Source organism: Macaca fascicularis, chromosome 20 (genome assembly GCF_037993035.2).
Source record: "Macaca fascicularis isolate 582-1 chromosome 20, T2T-MFA8v1.1".
NCBI classification, from domain to species: domain Eukaryota; kingdom Metazoa; phylum Chordata; class Mammalia; order Primates; family Cercopithecidae; genus Macaca; species Macaca fascicularis.
In genome coordinates this window covers 71,238,417-71,263,947 of record NC_088394.1, presented here as the reverse complement: position 1 = coordinate 71,263,947, position 25,531 = coordinate 71,238,417, and the positions used below count along the sequence as shown (strand labels likewise).

The window sequence follows — 25,531 nt, the reverse complement described above, 5'->3', positions numbered from 1 at the left end:
TGAGATTAAGCATCTTTTTACATGTTTAAGATCCAGAGCCTTGTGCATCTACTTGACTGAACTGTCTACAACATTTGCCTGTTTTTATGATGAAAACAGGCAAAAGTTTTCAAAACTAGTGCAGAGCTTTGTACAAAATTAGAAAATGCAGTTAAATATAAAAATAATTACAGTTGAACTACCTAGAGACCATCAGTGTCAATCCCTTAGTGAATACTCACTCTGATTTTTTTTGTACACCTAGGTATAGATATTTGTATTTTTTCCTCAGCCTGCACTTGTGTTTACTCATATCACTTTTCAACCTGCTCTTTTCAGTGGACAGTCTCTACCCATTTATTTTAGTAAATGTTTTATCTTACATACAGATCATACTCAAATTTTCCAAAATGGTTATAGCTTGTGTGTTCAAATCACAGTTGAGTTCAAGACTACACATATCATCCAGTTGTTCCATCCTTGAGTCTCTTTTAATCTAGCACACTCCCCTGTCTATAATGACATAGATTGCTGAAAAGATCAAGCCATACGTCCTGCAGCATATCTCACCTCTTGGATTTGTCTAGTTATTCTCTCATGGTGTTGTTTTAGTTGTTCCTTTGTTCCTTTAGTTCTCTATAAATCAGAAGTTAGATCTAAATGCTCGATGGGTTCCAATGAAATATTTTGGCTAGAATGCATTATTGATGGATGTCTGATGTTTGAATAGCGTCAGAAGACATACTATCAGGTTGATAACTATAGTGGTGACTACTAAATCAGGGTGATGACAGTCTGTCTGATCCCTATGTTGTATACTTGTTTTTTCCTTTGGAACTTTTAGAACTGGAAAGTATTCCATGTGACAGTATACTTAATGGTTAAAACTTAAATTGCTTTTTAATTTTTGTTGTTGTTGTTTTTTTTTTTTTTTTTTTTTTTTGAGACTGAGTCTGGCTCTGTCGCCTAGGTTGGAGTGCAGTGGCCGGATCTCAGCTCACTGCAAGCTCTGCCTCCCGGGTTTACGCCATTCTCCTGCCTCAGCCTCCGGAGTAGCTGGGACCACAGGCGCCCGCCACCTCGCCCGGCTAGTTTTTTGTATTTTTTAGTAGAGACGGGGTTTCACCATGTTAGCCAGGATGGTCTCGATCTCCTGACCTTGTGATCCGCCCATGTCAGCCTCCCAAAGTGCTGGGATTACAGGCTTGAGCCACCGCGCCCGGCTGTTGTTGTTGAGTTGGAGGTCTCACTGTGTTGTTCAGTCTGGACTCAAATTCCTGAGCTCAAGAGAGCCTCTCAGGCAGCTGAGACTACCTGTTAACCTGAAAGGGGGTCCAGATCCAGACCCCAAGAGAGGGTTCTTAGATCTTGAACAAGAAAGAATTCAAGGGAAATCCATACAGAAAAGTACACAAGTTTATTAAGAAAGTAGAGGAATAAAGAATATCTACTCCATAGACAGAGCAGACCTAAGGGCTGCTGGTTGTCCATTTTTATGGTTATTTCTTGATTATATGCTAAACAAGGGATGGATTATTCGTGCCTCCCCTTTTCAGACCATTTAGAGTAACTTCCTGACATTGCCATGGCATTTGTAAGCTGTCATGGCGCTGGTTTTGGTGGGTTTTAGCTGGCTTCTTTACAGCAGGCTGTTATATCAGCAAGGTCTTTATGACCTGTATCTTGTGCCAACCTTCTAGCTTACCCTGTGACTTAGAATACCTTAACCTCCTGGGAATGCATCCCAGCAGATTTCAACCTCATTTTATCCAGTCGCTATTCAGGATAGAGTTGCTCTGGTTCACACGCCTCTGGCACACCCAGCTTCTTAAATTGCTTTTTGACATCACTTGATAACCCTTGCCTAAACTACTACTGTCATTAGAGTTTGAGAAGTGTTTTTCTAATTCTGTGTTCTTGTATATTTATTAGTTGACATTTTTCTGTAAAGTGTAGCTTTCCTTTATCAATTGGAACAGTATAAATGTTTAATTCTTTTCCCTAAATTACAGTTTTCAAAATAGGTAGTAATTTTTAATAGCAGTCTAAAATGGTACAATTTTTTTTTCTGTCTTTTAATATCATGAGGGGCTCACAGATTTTTATTGATTCAGTGTGTTTTCATTTTCTAACAATTACCTGTTTTAATGTTCAAGTCTTCACTGCTTTGGCCAGTAGGAGCTCTTTCTTTTTTTTTTTTTTTTTTTTTTTTTGTGACGGAGTCTTGCTCTGTCACCCAGGCTGGAGTGCAGTGGCCGGATCTCAGCTCACTGCAAGCTCCACCTCCCGGGTTCACGCCATTCTCCTGCCTCAGCCTCCCAAGTAGCTGGGACTACAGACGCCTGCCACCTCGCCCGGCTAGTTTTTTTGTATTTTTAGTAGAGACGGGGTTTCACCGTGTTAGCCAGGATGGTCTCGATCTCCTGACCTCGTGATCCGCCCGTCTCGGCCTCCCAAAGTGCTGGGATTACAGGCTTGAGCCACCGCGCCCGGCAGTAGGAGCTCTTTCAAGCTGGATCCTGTATCCTTTTAATTTGATCTTTTTTATTATTATTTATTTTTTATGAGTCAGCGTCTTGCTTACTGTAGCCTTCAGTTCCTGGGCTCAAGTGATCCTCCTGCCTCAGGCTCCCCAGTAGATGGGAACTACAGGTGTGTGCCACTATGCCTGGCTAATTTTTAAAAAATCTCTGTAGAAACAGGCTCTTCCTCTGTTGCCCAGCCTGGTCTCGAACTCATGGGCTCAAGCATTCTCCCACCCCATACTCAGCCACTTTGGCCTCCTAAAGTTGTGGGATTACAGGCATGAGCCACTGCACCTGGCCTTGATCTATTATTTTTAAATAGCTTCCTGGCTTTCTGGCACAGAAAAATGTCTGGTTTTACCTTGTGCTTTCTTTGCCTCAGACCTGAAATGAGTTTTTTTTTTCTCAGGGAGCCTTCTTGTGGTAAATGGTCTCAACTTTGAACTTTAGAGATGCTCGATGTTACCAGAATGATGTAGTTTGTATGCCGTTTGTCTAGTGGACAAAACTAGGAAATATTTATCTTAAAAAGGGTTCAAGTTCATATTGATATTTTTAATTCTTTTTTTTTTTTTTTTGAGATGGAGTTTCACTCTTGTTGTCCAGGCTGGAGTGCAATGATGCGTCTCAGCTCATTGCAACCTCCGTCTCCCAGGTTCAAGTGAATCTCCTGCCTCAGCCACCCCCCCCCCCCCGCCCCGCCCCCCAGTAGCTGGAATTACAAGCATGCATCACCACACCCAACTAATTGTGTATTTTTAGTAGAGATGGGATTTCACCATGTTGGCCAGGCTGGTCTTGAATTCCTGACTTCAGACGATCTGCCAGCCTTGGCCTCCCAAAGTGCTGGGATTACAGGCATGAACCACCATGCCCGGCCTTTAATTTAACATCTGTGTTTTCTTTTTTTTTTTTTTTTTTTTTTTTTTTGAGACGGAGTCTAGCTCTGTTGCCCAGGCTGGAGTGCAGTGGCTGGATCTCAGCTCACTGCAAGCCCCGCCTTCCCGGGTTCACGCCATTCTCCTGCCTCAGCCTCCCGAGTAGCTGGGAGTACAGGCGCCCGCCACCTCGCCCGGCTAATTTTTTTTTGTATTTTAGTAGAGACGGGGTTTCACCGTGTTAGCCAGGATGGTCTCGATCTCCTGAACTCGTGATCCGCCCGTCTCGGCCTCCCAAAGTGCTGGGATTACAGGCTTGAGCCACCGCGCCCGGCCTGTGTTTTCACTTATTTATTTATTTTTGAGATGGAGTCTTGCTCTGTTGCCCAGGTTGGAGTGCAGTGGTGTGATCTTGACCTACTGCAACCTCTGTCTCGCGGGTTCAAGCAGTTCTCTTGCCTCAGCCTCCTGAGTAGCTGGGATTACAGGTGTGCACCACCATGCCTGGTAATTTTTTTTTTTTTTTTTTTTGAGATGGAGTTTCGCCTTGTTGAGATGGAGTCTAGCCTGGTTGCCCAGGCTAGAGTGCAATGGGGTGATCTCAGCTTGCCGCCACCTCCATCTCCTAGGTTCAAGCGATTCTCCTACCTCAGCCTTCGAAGTAGCTGGGATTACAGGCACACCACCACGCCCAACTAATTTTTTTATTTTTATTTTTATTTTTGTATTTTTAGTAGAGATGGGGTTTCACCATACTGACCAGGCTGGTCTCGAACTCCTGACCTTTTGACCCGCCTGCCTAGGCCTCCCACAGTACTGGGATTACAGGCGTGAGCCACTGTGACCGGCTGGTAATTTTTGTATTTTTAGTAGAGATGGGGTTTTGCCATGTTGGCCAGGCTGGTCTAGAACTCCTGACCTCAAGTGATCCACCCACCTCAGCCTCCCGAAGTGCTGGGATTACAGACGTGAGCCACCACTCCCGTCCTATTTCTTTGATTTTATAATTGTGTCATTTCTCTTATTCTGAAGATCTAGATTCCTAACATGTTTGATTACTTGCTTTAACCTATGATATAAAGGAAATAGTTTCAAAATACCAACATTGATGTTACTACACAGAGTAGAACTTTTTTTTGTCTTTGGAATGCATCTTGATGAAGATGTATAGTCAGAATACTGTTTTTAAAGTCCTGGGAATCTTTTGTTTATGTGGTTATGTTATTTTGGTATACAGTTATGTTTATTTATTCAAACTTTTGAATTTAAGGGATTTTCAAAGTTCTGTAGAGAGATAAACATAGTGAACTCTTGCTTGTACTCTGTTTTATCCTGACCCTTATAAGGAGCTGTTTTCTTTTTCTTTTTTTTTTTTTTGAGACAGCGTCTCGCTCTGTCGCCCAGGCTGGAGTGCAGTGGCGCAATCTCGGCTCACTGCAAGCTCCGCCTCCCGGGTTCACGCCATTCTCCTGCCTCAGCCTCCTGAGTAGCTGGGACTACAGGCGCCCGCCACCGCGCCCGGCTAATTTTTTGTATTTTTAGTAGAAACAGGGTTTCACCGTGGTCTCGATCTCCTGACCTTGTGATCCGCCCGCCTCGGCCTCCCAAAGTGCTGGGATTACAGGCGTGAGCCACCGCGCCCGGCATAGGAGCTGTTTTCATTAGTTTCTTGTTTATCCTTCTAGTGTCGATTTTTCCGTATACAAACAAATATAAGCATATTCTTAATTCTTCCTTTTTCCTCATCCAAAGCTGACATATTTCATACATTGTTCTTTTGCTTTTCCTCTCCTTTTTTTTCTCTTTAACTTAAGAGTATATCTTTGAGGTAAATACATAGAAATTCTACACCTTGCATTGTAATGAATATGTGGTATTCCATTCTTTAGATAGACCATAGTCTTTTCAGCCAGTCACTTACTGTGAGACAACTTGAGCTGTTTCTAATTTTTTGCTATTACAAACAGTGCTGAGTGAATAACCTATTATATATTCTGGGATAAAAGTGGGACTGCTGGATAAAAAGGTAAATACATTTGTGTTTCTTTGTATTTTGGGGTGGTTTTTGTTTTTGTTTTTGTTTTTGAGACAGGGTCTCATTCTGTGACCCAGGCTGGAATGCAGTAGCATGTTCATGGCTCACTTCAGCCTTGACCTCCTGGATTCAAGTGATCCTCCCCTCAGCCTCCCAAGTAGTGGGGACCATAGGCATGCCCACCGTGCCTGGCTAATGTTTAAAAATTTTTTGTAGTTATAGGGTCTCACTTTGTTGCCCAGCCTGGTCTCAAACTGCTGGGCTCAAGCAGTCCTTCCACCTCAGCCTCCCAGAGTGTTGGAATTACAGGCATGAGCCACTGTGCCTGGCCCTGAGTTTTTTCTTTATTTTTCTTTATTTATTTATTTTTTGAGACAGGGTTTCATTTTGTCACCCAGGCTTGGAGTACAGTGATGAAAACATGGCTCACTGCTACCTCAGCCTCCCGGGCTTAATCAGTTCTTCCACTTCAGCCTTCCAGGTAGCTGGAACTACAGGCACAGTTCAGCAGGCCTGGCTAATTTTTGAATTTTTGTATTTTTTGTGGAGACAGGGTTTCACCATGTTGCCCTGGCTGGTCTCCAACTCCGGAGCTCAAGAAATCCTCCTATCTTGGCCCCACAAAGTGCTGGGATTACAGGCATGAGCCACCTTGCCCAGCTCTGAGCTTTTCTTATATTTATAAAAATGTGAAATATATATATATATGTGTATATATATATATGGCAGAGTATCGCATGTACAGTTTAAAGAATACTAATCAAATGATACTTATGTACCTACCACCCAATTTAATAACTAGAATATTTGTACTGTTGACATTGACATGTGCCTTGCTTTTCTTTTCTTTTTTTTTTTGAGATGGGGTCTACTCTGTCGCCTAGGCTGGAGTGCAGTGGTGCGATCTCGGCTCACTGCAAGCTCCGCTTCCCAGGTTCATGCCATTCTCCTGCCTCAGCCACCCAAGTAGCTAGGACTACAGGTGTCCGCCACCATGCCCCGCTACTTTTTTGTATTTCCTAGTAGAGACAGGGTTTCATCATGTTAGCCAGGATGGTCTTGATCTCCTGACTTCGTGATCCGCCTGCCTCGGCCTCCCAAAGTGCTGGGATTACAGGCATGAGCCACCGCGCCCGGCTGCCTTGCTTTTCTTTATAGATTTACCACCTACCTAAATACAGTTTCAAAATATGAGTAGCAAGCAAAACTAGCTATGTAAGGAAAGGGTAGTAGTGCTGGGAATCTTAGTATTTAGCCTTAGTATTTATGTTGGTCACTTAATATTCCTGATTTCCTTAAAGTACCTATATGTCCTCCAACTATGCTTGGCATTCCCTCATCCACACTCCTCCAGGATACAACCTTCAGATTTTGCTTGGGGGTGGGGGCTAGGGGTGGGTGCTGTGGTAGAACTAGTTGCCCATGGCTTAGACCTGTGGAGAGCCAACTGCCTCTCTTACAGCTTTCCCCTGATTTGGGGGAACTCACCTTTACCTCTGGTCCCAGTGCCTTTTGAGGATTTTGCGTTGCATATCAACTTAGGCTTTTTCTTTCCCTAAGTCTGTAAGCAATTGCTGCTTACTCTCCAGGTTCCGGAGATGTGTTGCTGTTGTCTCCTTACCATTTCTTTCCAGCATTATAGGTTTACATGTTTCAAAAGTCCTTTTGTGCTGCTTAATTTTTTTTTTTGAGACAGAATCTCACTCTGTCGCCCAGGCTGGAGTGCAGTGGTGCCATCTTGGCTCACTGCACACTCTGCCTCCTGGGTTCAAGCAATTCTCCTGCCTCAGCCTCCTGAGTTGCTGGGATTACGGGAACACGCCACCATGCCTGGCCAATTTTTTGTATTTTTGGTAGAGATGGAATTTCAGCATGTTGCCCAGGCTGGTGTTGAACTCCTGGCCTCAAGTGATCCGCTCTCCTTGGGTTCCCAAAGTGCTGGGATTACAGGTATGAGCCACTGTGCCCGGCCTTGTGCTGATGATTTTACTTGAGGTTCTGGAGGAAGTAAAATTAACATCTGTGTGTTCAGACTGCTGTCTTAACCAGGAACTCACTGCTCTCTTCATGAAACACTGTCACTTAGTCCTTGGTGTTTGGGATATCAAACAGAATTCCATTTTGGATATTGATTGTTTCCACCTCAGCCTCAAATGCTCATTCTCCAGATTTTTACACAGCTGGCTCCTTCTGATTGCCTTTAAAAAAATTTGAATTTATGTATTTATGTTTTTGAGACAGGATCTTGCTTTATTACCCAGGCTGAAGTGCAGTGGTGTGATCTTGGCTCACTCCAGCCTTGACCTCCCAGGCTCAAGTGATCTTTCTACCTCAGCCTCCTGAGTAGCTTAGACTAGAGGTGTGTACCACCAAGCCCAGCTAATTTTTGTATTTTTTTTGTAGAGAGAGGGTTTCATAGTTGGCCAGGCTGGTCTTGAACTCCTGGGCTCAGGTTAACCACCTGCCTTGGCCTACCAAAAGGCTGAGATTATAGGCGTGAGCCACTGGTCTTTTTTTTTTTTTTTTAATTTCTTTTATCATTGCTTTAGTTTTCACGAGCTTTTTTGTTTGTTTTGTTGTTTTTCTTAATTATTTTAAAAGTCTTATTTTTATTCCATGGGTACCACAGTCTCTCTTATATCTTTAAGGATAGTAATTACAAAGCCTTTTTCCTTAAGTTTTTAGTCTGTCCCCCTCCCCACCCCCTCTTTCTGCACTAATTTTGTTTCCTCTGAATTCCTTTCTGTTTATCTTGAAACTTGCCTTTCATATTGGAGGTTTTTCTCAAGTGTTTGGTGGTCCTTGGTACGTTATGAGTGAAGTATTTAAAAGTTGGTTGTAGGACATGTGTGGTGGCTCATGTCTGTAATCCCAGCACTTTGGGAGGCCAAGGCGGGTGGATCACCTGAGGTTGGGAGTTCCAGACCAGCCTGGCCAACATGGTAAAACCCCATCTCTACTAAAAATATAAAAATCAGCTGGATATGGTGGTGCACTCCTGTTATCTCAGCTGCTCAGGAGGCCAAGGCAGGAGAATCACTTGAACCTGGGAGGCAGAGGTTGCAGTGGGCTGAGGTCGCGAGACTGCGTCTCAATAAATAAATAAATAAAGCTGATTGGATGTACAGGAGTATCAAAACAGTACTGTTTGTAATGACTCCAAACTGGAAACAACCTAGTTGTGCATCAACAGGAGAATGAATAAACAGATGGTGGTATAGTCATACAATGAAATACTATTTACTATTTAGGAGTGAGAATGAATAAACTACAGCTACATTGCAACAATGTGGATGACTTTCACAAACAAAATGTTGAATGAAAGAAGCCAGACACAGAAGGGTGCACACCGCAGGCTCCTGTTGAAAGTTGAAAAGCTGGCAAAACTAACCCGTGACGTTAGAAGTCAGGATATTGGTTCCCTTTAAGGGTAGATTAGTGGTTAGTGACTGGAAGGGAGCACAAGGGGCCTTCTGGGATGCTGATAATGTTCAGTTCCTCAAGCTGGGGCCCTGGTTATGCAAGCGTGTTCACTGTGTGTCATTCCATTGAACTACATACTAGATTTGTGTGCTTTTTGGTGTGTACACTTCAAATGAAAGTTTATATGAAGTAAAAGAGGAAAAAGGTAGTGGAATCTCTTTGTGGGCAGGGTTGGTTTATTGACTGGTACCACAGCATGTGGTCAGACATCCAAGCGACACTCTTTTGTTGGGGACCCTTGAATGTCAGTGTCTGAAGATGGGACATGGGTGTTTTTGTTCTTTCTGCTATGTTTAACTGGAAGTCTTTAGGTTTTCTTTTAAACCTCTTTTATTGAGAAGACAAAGTGTTTTTGTTTTTTTTTTTTTTTTTTAGTAGAGATGGGGTTTCATTGTGTTAGCCAGGATGGTCTCGATCTCCTGACCTCGTGATCCGCCCGTCTCGGCCTCCCAAAGTGCTGGGATTACAGGCTTGAGCCACCGCGCCCGGCCTTTTTTTTTTTTTTTTTTTTTTTGAGACGGAGTCTCGCTTTGTAGCCCAGGCTGGAGTGCTGTGGCCGGATCTCAGCTCACTGCAAGCTCCGCCTCCCGGGTTTACGCCATTCTCCTGCCTCAGCCTCCGAGTAGCTGGGATTACAGGCGCCCGCCACCTCGCCCGGCTAGTTTTTTTGTATTTTTTAGTAGAGACGGGGTTTCACCGGGTTAGCCAGGATGGTCTCGATCTCCTGACCTTGTGATCCACCCGTCTCGGCCTCCCAAAGTGCTGGGATTACAGGCTTGAGCCACCGCGCGCGGCCGACAAAGTGTTTTTTAAATTAGATTTGAAAGATACCCAAGATGAGGTAGTGCATCTTCTTTGAGAAACACATTAGTAGAATTGGAATTTCTGTTCATTCACTCATTCATTCAGCGAATACTTAAAAGTCAAGTTGAACAGGGTTTATGTCCTCTTGGAGTATATAAAGCACAGCAGAAATTACCAACATTAAATATAAGTGGGATGAGTTATGGAGCGGAAATAGAGACTGCCATGCAAGCCTAGGATAGAAGAACATAGGGTAGTCTTCAGGGGCAGAGAAGACTTCCCCAAGGAAATGATGTTTTCGTTAGGTGAAGAATGGAAGAATAGGGGAAAATTCACTTTTTCTTAATGAAAATATCTTGGTGTGAAAGCTTGTATTGATGAAAGTGTCTCATCTTGATGTGAAAACCTTTATTCCTGTCTGATCACCCTGTTAATGTGATTTCAGGTGGAGAGTATAGTGAAGATGATGTAAATGAATTAGTGAAGGAAGATGAAGTGGATGGTGAAGAGCAGACACAGAAAACCCAAGGGAAAAAAAGAAAGGCCCAGAGCATTCCAGCCAGGTGATGCTGCCCTCAAGGCCCTTAGAAGTTAGGGGCTATTGTCACAACCATCCTGATTGCTAAGATTTATCTGATGATAGATTTAATGAAGCCAGAGTTTCTAATCCTTTTCTCTTTGAGGGAAACATTTGCTGTTATTTTAGGATTAACTTCTTGGTCTCTGGAAAGCTTTAAACATTTTGAGCTTTAATGTAAAAAACATGTTTATAGGTAATATGTATATATGGTTAAAACAGAAAATTCAGTCCCTAAAAAGATGTTTACCCTGTTCCTAGCCCTTGTTGCTTTGCCTCTGAAGAACTATGCTACCAGAGATAGTCTGCATGTAAAAGCATATATGTCTATATTTTCTTTCTTCCTTTTTTTTAAGAAAAAAATATAAATAGTAGCATACTCATTTTCTCATTTTCATTTCTCTTTATTTCACATCTCAGAGATGGTACCATGGCAGTATCTCCTCTTTTACATGGTATTACAGTATATGAATAGGCCTTACTTTATTTAGGCTTTCCTGTATTGAGGGATGTTTAGATTGTATCTAGTCTTTACTACAACAAACAAGACTGCAGTGAATATTCTTTTTATACATGTATACAAAGTATACATAAATACATAAATGTATATAATGTATACATGTATAAATATATCTGTAAATGAAACATTTAGAAGTGGAATTGTTTGATCTAAGGTTATATATGCAATTAAATTTAAAAAATACAGATTTAGCAAATTGCCTCACATAGGCCTGGTATGGGCTTATGTTCCCATGAAAATTATGAAAATTCTGACAGGCTATTTAACTTAGATAAGGGCATCTTCCATAGAAGTCTTTTACCTCACTTGGGTGTTTCTGTCTTCCTGGGCATTGAAGCAAAAAGCAGATTATCATTTATGAAAAGGAAAAAAGAATTGTAGATATTAGATGGATTTGCCTAAAGTCAAAATAGTCTAAGAAGCAATGTACTCTTATAAGTCTTGGGCCCAGTTTTTTTGTTCTTGAATTTTTTTTTTTTTTTTTTTTAGACAGAGTCTCGCTCTGTTGCCCAGGGTGGAGTGCAGTGGTGTGATCTCTGTTCACTGCAACCTCCGCCTCCTGGGTTCAATTCCCTGCCTCAGCCGCTGAGTAGCTGGGATTATAGGCACCCACCAACACGTCTGGCTAATTTTTGTATTTTTAGCAGAGACGGAGTTTCACCATGTTGGCCAGGCTGGTCTTGAAGTGCTGACCTTGTCTCATCTTGATGTGATGAAAGTTTATATGAAGAAAAAGAGAAAAAAGGTAGTGGAATATCTGTGTGGGCCTTGGCCTCCCAGAGTGCTGGGATTACAGGCGTGAGCCACCTCGCCTGGCCTGTCCTTGAATTTTTCTGTATTCCAGCTCTCATGTCTTCCGAAAGTGGGAAGAAACATGGATTTTTTTCTTTTTCCTTGAGAACTCTTGGAAGAAATAGTGCAAATAAAGTTGAGGCTCTTCTCAATAGAACTTGTTCTACAAATGGAGTAGCTTTAAAAAGTCAACAATGTCTGGCACATAAAGTATGTTCTTAGAATGTTCCTCCCGGGCAGATTAATTATGTGATTAGGTGATTTGGATGTTTTCGTTGTGAAAACAGCTGGTCCTGATTTAGAAGGAGAACGCCATACTTTGATTTTAAGTGACTGGAGAAAAGTTAGCAATAAGAGCTCAGTTCTTTTTTTTTTTTTTCCAATTTTTTTTTTTTCTTCTACAAAATTTCAGCTTACTTCTTCCACTCACCTCTTGTACTCATTAATCAGTAGTCCCAGAATTTAAAATGTTCTCGGGTTTACAAGATTGTGTTTGGGATTGGGAGAGGGATAACTGAAATCATTTTGTGCTGTCTGTCTTTCCTTTTGCCTGTGGCTGCTGGTGATTAGGAAGAGAAAACAAGGTGGCCTCTCATTAGAAGAAGAGGAAGAGGAGGATGCCAATTCAGAATCTGAGGGAAGCAGTAGTGAGGAAGAAGATGAAGCTGCAGAGCAGGAAAAAGGCATTGGATCAGAGGATGCAAGGAAAAAGAAGGAAGACGAACTGTGGGCCAGCTTCCTCAATGATGTGGGACCAAAATCAAAAGTGCCCCCAAGTACACAAGTTAAGGTAAGTTGAGAGATTAATAAGGTGAATGCCTCTCCAGAAATACCCTACATTACTGACATTTGAAGCCTACGGAAATCGACCAGATGCCTTTTGTTAACAATTGTACTAAGTGAAAAGCAAAGCATTTCCTATGGTAGGAGAATAAGCTTCTCTAATCATATAAATTTCCAATAGGCCTTTAACTAATTAGAGATGAAACATTTAAGAGTAGCTATAGGCTGAGTGCAGTGGCACACACCAACAATCCCAGCACTTTGGGAGGCTGAGGCAGGTGGATCATTTGAGGTCAGGAGTTTGAGACCAGCCTGGTCGACATGGCGAAACCCTGTCTCTACTAAAAATACAAAAATTAGTTGGGTGTGGTGGCGGTTGCCTATAATCCCAGCTACTTTGGACGCTGAGGCAAGGAGAATCGCTTTAACCTGGGAGGTGGGAAGGTTGCAGTGAGCCAAGATTGTGTTACTGTGCTCCAGCTTGGGCAACAGAGTGACACACTGTCTCAAAGAAAAAAAATAATAAAAAGTAGCTATAAACAATATGGTTCATCTTTTGGTGAAACTGATTACGTTTCTTGTTTTTTTTTGTAGAAAGGAGAGGAGACTGAAGAGACAAGTTCAAGTAAATTGTTGGTAAAAGCAGAAGAGCTAGAGAAACCTAAAGAAACAGAAAAAGTTAAAATCACCAAGGTGTTTGATTTTGCTGGTGAAGAAGTACGGTAAGTTTCGCAAACTTTGAAACTAGTGTGAGCATCTCTCTCTAACTGGTGTTAGCCATCTATCCTCATTTCAATCCATCATAATATTTTGGGAGAGTTATATTTGAACTCAAGGAAAACTGGCTCTATAAATTATCAGGGAGCATGAGAAAGGTCCTTTCACATATAGCAGTGTAGTTTTTGAGCTTTACGAAGTGGTCAGCTGAACAGAAGCAAGGGAATATAAGAGTTAAGTATTTTGTTCCACTTGATCATTGCCGTGTTTTGTGACTTTTGGTAAGTCATGTTTCCCTTTATTACTTTCCTTGACTGCAATCTGAGCCCCATTGAAGTCTGAAATCAGATAAGAAAATGCAAGGAGACAAATTTGGTTTCAGTATTATTTTCTTTTTCTGAAACGGAGTCTTGCTCTGTAGCCCAGGCTAGAATGCAGTGGCATGATCTCGGCTCACTGCAATCTCCACCTCCCGTATCCCATTTCAAGCAATTCTCCTGCCTCAGCCTCCCGAGTAGCTGGGATTACAGGCACACGCCACTATACCCAGCTAATTTTTTTGTAGTTGTTTTGTTTTGTTTTGTTTTTGTTTTTGTGTTTTTTTAGATGGAGTTTCACTTCTGTTGCCCAGGCTGGAATGCAGGGTGCGATCTCAGCTCATTGCAATCTCCACCTCCCAGGTTCAAGCAGTTCTCATTCCTCAGCCTCTCGAGTACCTGGTGCCACGCCTGGCCTTGTTTTTTTTTTTTTTTTTTTTTTTTTTGAGACAGAGTCTTGCTCCGTCACCCAAGCTGGAGTGCAGTGGTGCAATCTTGGCTCGTGGTGCGATCTTGGCTCACTGCAAGCTCCACCTCCCGGGTTCACGCCATTCTCCTGCCTCAGCCTCCCGAGTAGCTGGGACTACAGGTGCTTGCCACCGTGCCCTGCTAATTTTTTAATATTTTTAGTAGAGACGGGGTTTCACTGTGTTAGGATGATTTTGGATCTCCTGACCGAGGCCCGCCTTGGCCTCCCAAAGTGCTGGGATTACAGGCGTGAGCCACAGTGCCTGGCCATTTGTTTGTAGTTTTAGTAGAGACGGGGTTTCACCATGTTGGCCAGGCTGGTCTTGAACTCCTGACCTCGTAATCCACCTGCCTCGGCCTCACGAAGTGCTGAGATTATAGGCGTGAGCCACCGTGCCCTGCCTCAATATTATTTTCTTACCTTAATGATATTTTTCTGATTGAGTAATAAGGTTTATTTACCATAGGTTAAGTAGGGGCTTAATGCCTTGACCAGGTTAGCCTCCTGGTTGTTAGGTAAGAGCCACATACCTCTAATTTCCCCTCCCCCATTTATTTCAATTTTATTATGTGAAAATAGCAGATTTGTAATTTAGAACTAAATGAGAACAGAGAAAGTGCCAATCAATAAATTTATAGGCGGTCACATTGATTTTCATTGGCAGTAATTAATTAGACCTGTAGGCTCTCTGAAAATACAATTTTCCCTAAAATTGTTATTCTTAAAAATAATGTTTTCAACAATTATTTATCTAGTGAAGGTATATTTATGAAAAAATTGACTATCAGTTTTTTTGTTTTGTGTTTTTGTTTTTGTTTGAGAAAGGGTCTTGCTGTGTTGCCTAGGCTGTTCTTGGACACCTGGGCTCAAGCGATCCTCCAGCCTCAGCCTCTTAAGTAACTGGGACTTCAGGGTTGAACTACTCTCCCTGGCCATTATCACTTTTATAAATGGTATGGAACAAAACTTTTTATTATTAAAAATTTCTCTCTGACATCTTCTTCTGAAAAAAAGTCACACTTATAGAAATGTTGCAAGAATAGTGTTATAACGAACTCCTACATACCTATCATCCGGATTCACCACTGGTTAATGTATTGCCTCTCTCTCACCATTTGTATCTGGGTTTTTCTTTTGTTTTGGCTGAACCATTTGAAATTTACTTGTAGACATTGTGACACCTCAGCCTTTAATACTTCAGCACATGTCTTCTACAACCAAGGGCATTCTCCATTGTAACACAGTATAACTCTCATATTCAGTAAAGTTAACATTAGAGCAGATTGCTATCTATGATGAAGGACCCCAACTTAAAATTTTCAATCTATTGCAGACCAGTACTTTTCTAAAAACACAATACAAAGGAATTATTAGAAGAACAAATATAAAAGTTAACTAATGTTTTACTAAGATTCAGCAGTTACCCTACTACCTGTCTTTGTGGCCATGGGGCTCAGGCTGCAGCACCACAGCACTGTGTGCGTATAACTGGGGCCACCTGCCCCCTCCAAGTGTGGGCCTTTTAACCTCTGTCGACGGGTGTGGGGGGGAAAAAGGATTTAATAGACATAACATTACATTTCAATGCATGTGGTCAAAACAAACCGCAGACAGGAAAAAGGAAAGAATTATGTAACTATACAGGCTGTTCATTGAAAGTGTTAATATACGGGGAATGACTGTTACCTTTTATTCTGTTATTAAGACAAAAAGCTGGCCTGGCATGGTGGCTCATGCCTATAATCCCAGCACTTTGGGAGGCCAAGGTGGGTGGATCGCTTGAGGTCAGGAGTTCGAGACCAGCCTGAGCAACATGGTGAAACCCCATCTCTACTAAAAATACAAAAATTAGCCAGGTGTGGTGGTGCACATTTGTAATCCCAGCTACTTGGGAGGCTGAGGCAGGAGAATCGCTTGAATCCGGTAGGCAGAGGTTGCAGTAAGCCGAGATCGCACCACTGCACTCCAGCCTGGGCAACAGAGCGAGACTGTCTCAAAACAAAAAAACAAAAAGCTGAGTAAAATATCAATTCTCAGTATTAAATGTCAGACACACACTTTGAATGAGCACTATTTTGTTTTTATTATTATTATTTTTTTGAGATAGAGTCTTGATCTGTCACCCAGGCTAGAGTACAGTGGCATGATCTCGACTATCTGCAACCTCCGCCTCCCCAGTTCAAGTGATTCTCTTGCTTCAGCCTCCCGAGTGGCTGGGATTACAGGTGCCTTCCACCATGCCTGGCTAATTTTTGTGTTTTTGGTAGAGATGGGGTTTCACCGAGTTGACCAGGCTCATCTTGAAATCTTGACCTTATGACCCACCCTCCTCAGCCTCCCAAAGTGCTGGAATTACAGGCGTTAGCCACTGCACCCGGCCCACTGTTTATATTAATATTTAAAGTTTTAATTGTGATGAAAGACCTTATTTCTTTCTTGTTAATCTAAGTTGTATTGATGACTCTGCTCCTCCTGGTGGATAATTTATATGTAAATTATTTCTTTGTTGGTTTTCTCCTTCCTGCCTTCTGTCCACCATTCCATCTTTCACACAATTTTTTTTTAACGTGGGATCTGCCAGGGTGTAACACAGAGATATTTTCATGGGATCAGAAGTATACATTTTAAAGCAGTTTCATTTAGTTCAGAGTTTTCGTTTTTTGCCTTTATCCAGAATGAATCTGGATAAAAGTAAAAAATGTACTGTGTTTCGTTTCCTTTCCTTCCTTTCCTTCCCGTCCTTCCTTCCCTCCTTCCCTCCCTCCCTCCCTCCTTCCCTCCCTTCCTTCCTTCCTTCCTTCAGACTCCCTCCCTCCCTTCCTTTCTTTCTTTTTTTTTTTTTTTTGAGACAGAGTCTCTGTTTGTCACCCAAGCTGGAGTGCAGTGACACAGTCTCAGCTTGCTACAGCCTCAACCTTCAGGACTCAAGTCATTCTCCCACCTCAGCCTCCCGAGTGGGTGAGACTACAGGCACATACCACCATGCTTGGCTAATTTTTGTATTTTCTGTAGAGATGGGTTTCACCATTTTGCCTAGGCTGGTCTCGAACTTCTGGGCTGAAGTGATCCTTCTGCCTTCGCCTCCCGAAGTGCTGGGATTGCAGGTGTGAGCCACTGCACCCTGCCTGTGATACTGTGTTTTCAAAGTTTATATTAAATGCTTCATTAGTAGCCATTTTCAATAATTTATCCCATCAAGTTATAATTAAATTTAAGTTATATTTTAGTGAAAGAAAAAAGGAATTCTGGAAGCCCGAATTTCCTATACATGAATTTTTTTTTTTTTTTGAGACAGGGTCTTGCTCTGTCGTTCACGCTAGCCTCAACCAACTACAAGGCTCAATTGATTTCCCCCGACCTCAGCCTCCTGAGTAACTGGGGCTACAGGTATATGCCACCCGTGCCCATCTAACTTTTTTTTTTTTTTTTTTTGAGACGGAGTCTTGCTCTGTGCCCCAGGCTGGAGTGTAGTGGTGCGATCTCGGCTCACTGCAAGCTCCGCCCTGCCGGATTCACGCATTTCTCCTGCCTCAGCCTCCCAAGTAGCTGGGACTACAGGCGCCCGCCACCTCGCCCGGCTAATTTTCTTGTATTTTTAGTAGAGACGGGGTTTCACCGTGTTAGCCAGGATGGTCTCGATCTCCTGACCTCGTGATCCGCCCGTCTCAGCCTCCCAAAGTGCTGGGATTACAGGCTTGAGCCACCGCGCCTGGCCTCCATCTAACTTTTATTTATTTTTTTATTTTATTTTATTTTATTTTATTTTATTTTATTTTTTTTTTTTTTTTTTTTTTTTGAGACGGAGTCTCGCGCTGTGTCTCCCAGGCTGGAGTGCAGTGGCGTGATCTCGGCTCACTGCAAGCTCCGCCTCCCGGGTTCACGCCATTCTCTCGCCTCAGCCTCCCAAGTAGCTGAGACTACAGGCGCCCGCCACCACGCCCGGCTAGTTTTTTGTATTTTTAGTAGAGACGGGGTTTCACTATGTTAGCCAGGATAGTCTCGATCTCCTGACCTCGTGATCCACCCGCCTCGGCCTCCCAAAGTGCTGGGATTACAGGCTTGAGCCACCGCGCCCGGCCTCCATCTAACTTTTAAAATTGTTTTGTAGTCATGCCGTCTCACTGTGTTGCCCAGGCTGCTCTTGAACTCCTGGGCTCAAGCGATCCTGCTGCCTTGGCCCCAAAGTGCTGGGATTACAAAATGTGAGCCACCACACCCAGCCATGTGTGAATATTTTTTTAATAGAAAATACAATTCAAAACATTCTATGAAACATATTAATTTATAGAAACACTAGTTTTCTAACTTTCATTTTTACCCATATAATTTATTTGCTACTGAAAAACATGTTAAATTACTTTCTTGCCTGGAACTACTAGGATTATTTTTTGATTTTTAGAGACAGGAGCTATCTCACTCTGTCACCCAGGTTGGTGTGTGGTTGTGCAATCATTGCTTACTGTAATCTTGAACTCACCGACTCAAGTGATCCTTCCATTTCAGCCTCCCACCACAGCCTTCTAAGTGAACATCACCACAACTAGCTAATTATTTTATTTCATTTATTTGTTTGCTTGTTTATCTATCTATCTATCTGTCTCTCTGTCTGTCTATCTATCTGTCTGTCTGTCTGTCTATTTGAGACGGAGTCTCTGTTGTCCAAGCTTGAGTGCAGTGGCATGATCTCGGCTCACTACAACCTCTGCCTCTCAGGTTCAGGTGATTCTCCTGCCTCAGTCTCTCGAGGAGTTGGGATTACAGGCATCTGCCACCACACCTGGCTAATTTTTGTATTTTTAGTACAGATGGTCACCGTGTTGACCAGGTTGGTTTTGAAATCCTGACCTCAAGTGATGCTCCCGCCTCAGCCTCCCAAAGTGCTGGGATTACAGGCGTGAGCTACCGTGCCCGGCTTATTTGTTTATTTTTGTTTATTTATTTATTTTTTATTTTTGAGATGGAGTCTTGCTCTGTCACCCAGGCTGGAGTGCAGTGGTGTGATCTTGGCTCACCACAACCTACGCCTCCCGGGTTCAGGCCGTTCTCCTGCCTCAGCCTCCTGGGTAGCTGGGATTACAGGTGCGCGCCACCACGCCCAGCTAATTTTTGTATTTTGAGTAGAAATGGGGTTTCACCATGTTGGCTAGGCTGATCTTGAACTCCTGACCTTGTGATCCACCCGCCTTGGCCTCCCAAAGTGCTGGAATTACAGGCGTGAGCCACTGCGCCTGGCCTATTTATTTATTTGTTTATTTTTCATATTTTATTTAATTTTTTGAGACAGGGTGTCACTCTTTTGCCCAGGCTGGAGTGTAGTGGTACCATCATGGCCCACTACAGCCGTGATCTGCCAGGCTCAAGAGATCCTTTCACCTCAGCCTCCCTGCTACCTGGTGCCAAGACTAGCTTGGTCGGGGAGACCCTAACCCAGTGGCACTGGAGGAATTAAAGACACACACACAGAAATACAGAGGTGTGAAGTGGGAAATCAGGGGTCTCACAGCCTTCAGAGCTGAGAGCCCTGAACAGAGATTTACCCACATATTTATTAACAGCAAGCCAGTCATTAGCATTGTTTCTACAGATATTTGATTAACTAAAAGTATGCCTTATGGGAAACGAAGGGATGGGCCTAATTAAAGGAATAGGTTGGGCTAGTTAACTGTAGCAGGAGCATGTCCTTAAGGCACAGATTGCTCATGCTATTGTTTGTGACTTAAGAATGCCTTTTAGAGAGCTCTGTGGCCAGTCTGTTGTGCGCACCCACCTGAGGCATCTTAGGTCAGCCTGCTCTTAGAGTAGTAGTAACCGCCAGAAAGCAGTCGGAAGAGGTCCCACGAGGCTGTCTTCACCGCTATGCCCAAGAATAAAGGTAAAGGAGGTAAAAACAGGCGCAGGGGTAAAAATGAGAATGAATCTGAAAAAAGAGAGCTGGTGTTTAAAGAGGATGGACAAGAGTATGCTCAGGTAATCAAAATGTTGGGAAATGGACAGTTGGAAGCACTGTGTTTTGATGGTGTAAAGAGGTTATGCCATATCAGAGGGAAATTGAGAAAAAAGGTTTGGATAAATACTTCAGACATTATATTGGTTGGTCTACGAGACTATCAGGATAACAAAACTGATGTAATTTTAAAGTACAATGCAGATGAAGCTAGAAGCCTGAAGGTATATGGCGAGCTTCCAGAGCATGCTAAAATCAATGAAACAGACACATTTGGTCCTGGAGATGATGATGAAATCCAATTTGATGATATTGGAGATGACGATGAAGACATTGATGATATCTAAATTGAACTGAGTGTTTTTACATGACAAGTTTTCTGAGGATTGTTCTACAGTTGGGATTTTGGCCGTCATCAGTTAAGAAGAGAAATTCATTTAGTGTGTCATTTCTGAAAGCAAACTGATTTATTTTCAATGTTTTAAAGTATTTATTTCTTTGGAAGCTGATGACCCTGAATTATCTTGTTAAATGTTAATACTTTATTGTTTCGATGTAATGGAACTTAGGAATAAAAGACCATAATATTTACCATTAAAAGAAATAAACGAATGCCTTTCCTACTCTAATAACTTCAAGTAATTGGATATTTTGAATACATTTCTGCCTTATAATCATGCTGGGTTCTAATAAGCCCTACTTCCAGCTAATCTGTTTATAGTCTTTCTGTATGTTTCAGTTACTTACATGTTCTCGTAAGGTTTCTGATAAAATTTGAATACAGAAATCTCCATTTAGAATCAGAAAAAAAATTGACATTTTTCATATATATCTAACCATATATATTTTTATAGTAACATTGATAGTTTATAAATTGTTTTTGTCCTTTGTGCACTAGTTATTAAGGAAAAAGAATATATCCAACACAGTTTTTAAAGTGTGGCAGTTTTGAGTAGTAATTCAGAATGTGTAAGATTAAGAGTTGCAGAAATTGAACAATAGATGGCAACCAATTATCTTAACATTGGAAATACTAGGATGCCATTTTGTTTTCAAAAGTTATTCATTGTAACCCACTGTTTTGCCTTTCATGAACAAGTGAATTACAATGTATAAATGAAGAACTAATTTCGTAATAAATTCTCTAAACTGGAAAAAAAAAAAAAAAAAAAAGAATGCCTTTAAGTGGTTTTCCGCCCTGGGCGGGCCAGGTGTTCCTTGCCCTCATTCCTGTAAACCCACAACCTTCCAGCTTGGGCGTTAGGGCCGTTATGAACATGTTACAGTGCTGCAGAGATTTTGTTTATGGCCAGCTTTGGGGCCAGTTTATGGCCAGATTTCGGGGGACCTGCTCCCAACACCTGGGAATATAGGTATTGGCCACCATGCCTAGCTAATTTGTTTTTATTTTTTTGAGACGAGGTCTCCCTATGTTGCTTAGGCTCGTCTTGAACTCCTGTGCTCAAGTGATCCTCCTGCCTTAACCTCCCAAAGTGTTGGGATTACAGGCATGAGCCACTGCACCTGGCCTATTTTATTTTTTTGTAGAGATGGGGTCTTGCTGTGTTGCCCAAGGTGGTCTTGACCTCTTGTCCTCAAGTGATCCTCCTGCTTTGGCCTCCCAAAGTGCTGGGATTACAGGTGTGAGCCATCGCACCTGACTATCTGCATAAATTTTTTTTTCTTTTCTTTTCGTTTCTTTTTTTTTTTTTTTTTTTTTTTTTGAGACAGGGTTTTGCTCTGTCACCCAGGCTGGAATACAGTGGTGCAGTCTTGGCTCATTGCAGCCCATGCCTCCTGGGCTCAGGCAATCCTCTCACCTCAGCCTCCTGAGTACCTAGCATTGTAGATGCATACCACCACGCCTGGCTCATTTGGTTTTTTTTGAGATGGAGTCTAACTGTCACCCAGGCTGAAGTGCAGTGGCACAATCTCAGCTCACTGCAACTTTACTTCCTGGGTTCAAGCAATTCTCCTGCCTCAGCCTCCTGAGTAGCTGGACTGCAGGCATGTACCACCATGCCTGGCTAAATTTTTTTTGTATTTTTAGTAGAGAAGAAGTTTCTCTGACCTTGTTGGTCAGGCTGGTCTGGAACTCCTGACCTCAAATGATCTGCCTGCCTCATTCTCCCAAAGTGCCAGGATTACAGGCATGAGCCACCATGCCCAGCCTGTTGTGTTTTTTGTATAGCTGGGTTTACCCAGGCTGGTCTCAAACTCCTGGGCTCAAGCCGTCTGCCTGCCTCGGCCTCCCAAAGTGTTGGGATTACAGGCGTGAGCCACCACGCCTGGCACCTGTATAAATTTAAAAAATTACAATTGATTAACAATTGAAATGATTGTAAAAATAAGTTATAAAAATAAATGCTTACATTTTATTACATTTTTAGGCTTTAGTTGACAAAATAATTCTAAAATATCACACACATTGTAATGTCCTACTGCATGTGATTGATAATTCATATCACATGTGACTCACCTTACAAATGTGACATAACTGAATTTATACTCTGTTTAATGGAAGGGCCGACTGCTCATGTCTTGAGTATTGTGACATTGTCAAATTGCTGTACAAGTTTCTAAATACTCCCAGTTTCTGTGCCCATCTCATCTTGGACCAATAACAGGTAGTTTTGCAGTCAAAACTTGAATAGCACTATATGCAAATGATTCCATTCAGTTTTTCCCCAGTTATCCCAATAATATACTTTATAGCTGTATTTCTTGTGCAATCCAAGATCCAATCTAGAAGTCCAATGTGCTATCCGTTGCGCTGTGGAGCCACCTCTAAGATCCAATCTAAGATGGAAACCGTAATTGGTCTTTTGTTGTTGTTTTTGCTTTTGGTCTTTTTAAACTCCTTGTACTTAGAACTGTTTTTCATGCCTTTTCTGTATTTCACAACATTGGTTTTAAACTTTTTGTTTTTTGTTTTTTAAGAGTCCAGGCCATTTGTATTGCATAATGTCCCTCAATTTGGATTGCTGCATTGTTTATGATGAGCTTCAGATTAATTATGTTAGACAAAAACACTACATTGATGATGCTTGTCATCCATCAAGAGACTCAACATTGCCGGGCGCGGTGGCTCAAGCCTGTAATCCCAGCACTTTGGGAGGCCGAGATGGGCGGATCACGAGGTCAGGAGATCGAGACCATCCTGGCTAACACGGTGAAACCCCGTCTCTACTAAGAAATACAAAAAACAGCCGGGCGAGGTGGCAGCGCCTGTAGTCCCAGCTACTCGGGAGGCTGAGGCCGGAGAATGGCGTGAACCCGGGAGGCGGAGCTTGCAGTGAGCTGAGATCCGGCCACTGCACTCCAGCCTGGGCTACAGAGCGAGACTCCGTCTCAAAAAAAAAAAAAAAAAAAAAGAGACTCAACATTGATGGGGATAAGTTAGGCCACTAGTATCTTAAGACAGTACCTTCCCGAATTCTTCATTGTAAGGCATCCTTTTCCTTGGTAATTAGTTGTTTTCATGATCCATAAATATTAATAATAATTATTATTTTGAGACAAGGTCTTACTCTGTTGCCCAGACTGGAGTGCAGTGGTGTGATCTCGGCTCACTGCAACCTCCGCCTCCTGGGTTCAAGCGATTCTTCTGCCTCAGCCTCATGAGTAGCTGGGATTACAGACACCTGCCACCCACGCCTGGCTAAATTTTGTATTTTTAGTAGAGACAGGGTTTCATCATGTTGGCCAGGCTGGTCTCGAACTCCTGACCTCAAATGATCCACCCACTTTGGCCCCCCAAAGTGCTGGGATTACAGACGTGAGCCACCACGCCTGGCCCCATAAATAATTATTGATGATATGAATTAGTAATGTATTTTACTGCCTGAAATCATTCCGGAAGCTATTGAGTTGTCCATCCAGTAGGGGACCAACAGAACACTGACAGTATAAACTTTTAATAGTTTGAAAGTCCTATAAACATAATATAGAAAGTATATTAATGTACCATTAGGAATATAGGTTTAAAAGTTTTTTTGAAGTTAAGTCTTTTTTGGCTTGAATTATTTTCTATGTGTTATGTAGACTATCTAAGAAATATTTATTTATAACTTCACCAGTGGCGCTCACACAGAGTGTACAAAAAGCTGGTGAATAACTGTTGCTGTAAGAAGTCACTAGGCTGGGTGCAGAGGCACATGCCTGTAATCCCAGCACTTTGGGAGGCTAAGGAAGGAGGATTGCTTGAGTCCAGTAGTTGAAAACCAGCCTGGGCAACGTGGAGAAACTCCATTTGTACAAAAGTGGTGTGTGTCTATAGTCTCACCTACTCGGGAGGCTGAAGTAGAAGGATCCCTTGAGACCAGGAGGCAGAGGTTGCTGTGTGCCAAGATCGTGCCACTGAACTCCAGCCTGGGTGACAGAGTGAGACCCTGTCTCAAAAAAAAGTCATAAATTTTCAGTCAAATTAAATGTTGTGGACTTGTTAATAAATACTAAGATAGTTTTGTGCCATAAATTTCCTATTTCAGGTTTGAAAACAAGTGGATGGTAATTTTAAATGTATTTGATGGGTATTCAGGGAGTTGGCTGTTTTCATAATTTGCCAGGAGAGGGCAGCACCATGTCTATAAAAAAACAAATGAGTATGGAAGCACGTTTTTTCATATAAATTACATTATATTTCAAAATGATGCATGCTTATTACTTTAAAATTCATACGTTACAGAGATATATAACATGAAAAGTGAAAGTTCTGTAACTCCCTTCCCCTAAAGAAAACAAAAACCGGCCGGGCGCGGTGGCTCACGCCTGTAATCCCAGCACTTTGGGAGGCCGAGGCGGGCGGATCACAAGGTCAGGAGATCGAGACCACAGTGAAACCCCATCTCTACTAAAAATACAAAAATTAGCCGGGCGCGGTGGCGGGTGCCTGTAGTCCCAGCTACTCAGGAGGCTGAGGCAGGAGAATGGTGTGAACCCGGGAGGCGGAGCTTGCAGTGAGCCGGGATCGCGCCATTGCACTCCAGCCTGGGTGACAGCACGAGACTCCGTCTCAAAAAAAAAAAAAAAAAAAAAATCCTGTTAATAGTGGGCATGTTGACAGGATTTTTTTTTTTTAACTTAAATTATTTACACTTAAATTTAGGCATTATAAGGAATTCTCATGAGGGGACTTATGAGATCTGAATTTTCATTGATAACCAGATACAAATTTGTTGTATGGATTTGAGCTTACGTTTTAATTTCTTCATGTAATTATTTTTGTGTCTGTATCAAGTTAAGAACATTACTACATCTTTAAGAAATGTGAGAAGAGCTAGTGATGATGGAAGGAATTTGTAGGTCTAAGTGTAAGGTAGTGTTAGCAGAAAGTTAGTCTTGGGTTTTCTAACTGTATTTTAATGTTAAATTTTGGGCTTTGGTCTTTTCGTTTTGTTTTTGTCCCCACTTGAAAAATGTTTAGCTTATTAACCTAGGGGAATGGGGGAATATAGTATTTTGTATTCTGCCCTATCACATAACTAGCTGAGCCAGTTAGCTCAGACTTTCCTAAATGATTCACCTTTTGGAAAAAGCCAGTCATGGAAAGTTTCTGCCCAAATAAAGACTTTCAGGAAGTTCTGAGTAAGAGAAAATAAAGTTAAAATGGAATTTCTGCTGAGAACACTTGAATTAACTATTGCTAATAATAGGCCTTTTCCTTTCAGGGTTCCCTCTTGTGCATTAGAGGTGGTCTATAATAATTT

General features: G+C 42.2%; 2 protein-coding genes across 3 annotated transcripts in view; both read left to right on the top strand.

Annotated features, from left to right (window-relative positions):
- CFDP1 (craniofacial development protein 1) overlaps positions 1–25,531 on the top strand; it is a 151,820-nt gene that overhangs the window by 12,160 nt on the left and 114,129 nt on the right. For both annotated transcript variants that reach the window (XM_065537740.1, XM_045382217.1), the window contains exons 2-4: positions 10,150–10,267; positions 12,164–12,383; positions 12,971–13,098. In XM_065537740.1, the coding sequence (XP_065393812.1) occupies positions 10,150–10,267; positions 12,164–12,383; positions 12,971–13,098 (466 nt within the window). The remainder of the gene's footprint in view (positions 1–10,149; positions 10,268–12,163; positions 12,384–12,970; positions 13,099–25,531) is intronic.
- On the top strand, positions 19,189–20,452 carry LOC135968999 (eukaryotic translation initiation factor 1A, Y-chromosomal-like). Its single transcript, XM_065537742.2, has one exon. The coding sequence runs from the start codon at positions 19,736–19,738 to the stop codon at positions 20,168–20,170; it is 435 nt and encodes a 144-aa protein (XP_065393814.1). The 5' UTR covers positions 19,189–19,735; the 3' UTR covers positions 20,171–20,452.

Bases quoted from the DNA above. Each gene is read 5' to 3' on its own strand.
- LOC135968999 (XM_065537742.2), top strand. From the start codon at position 19,736: ATGCCCAAGAATAAAGGTAAAGGAGGTAAAAACAGGCGCAGGGGTAAA.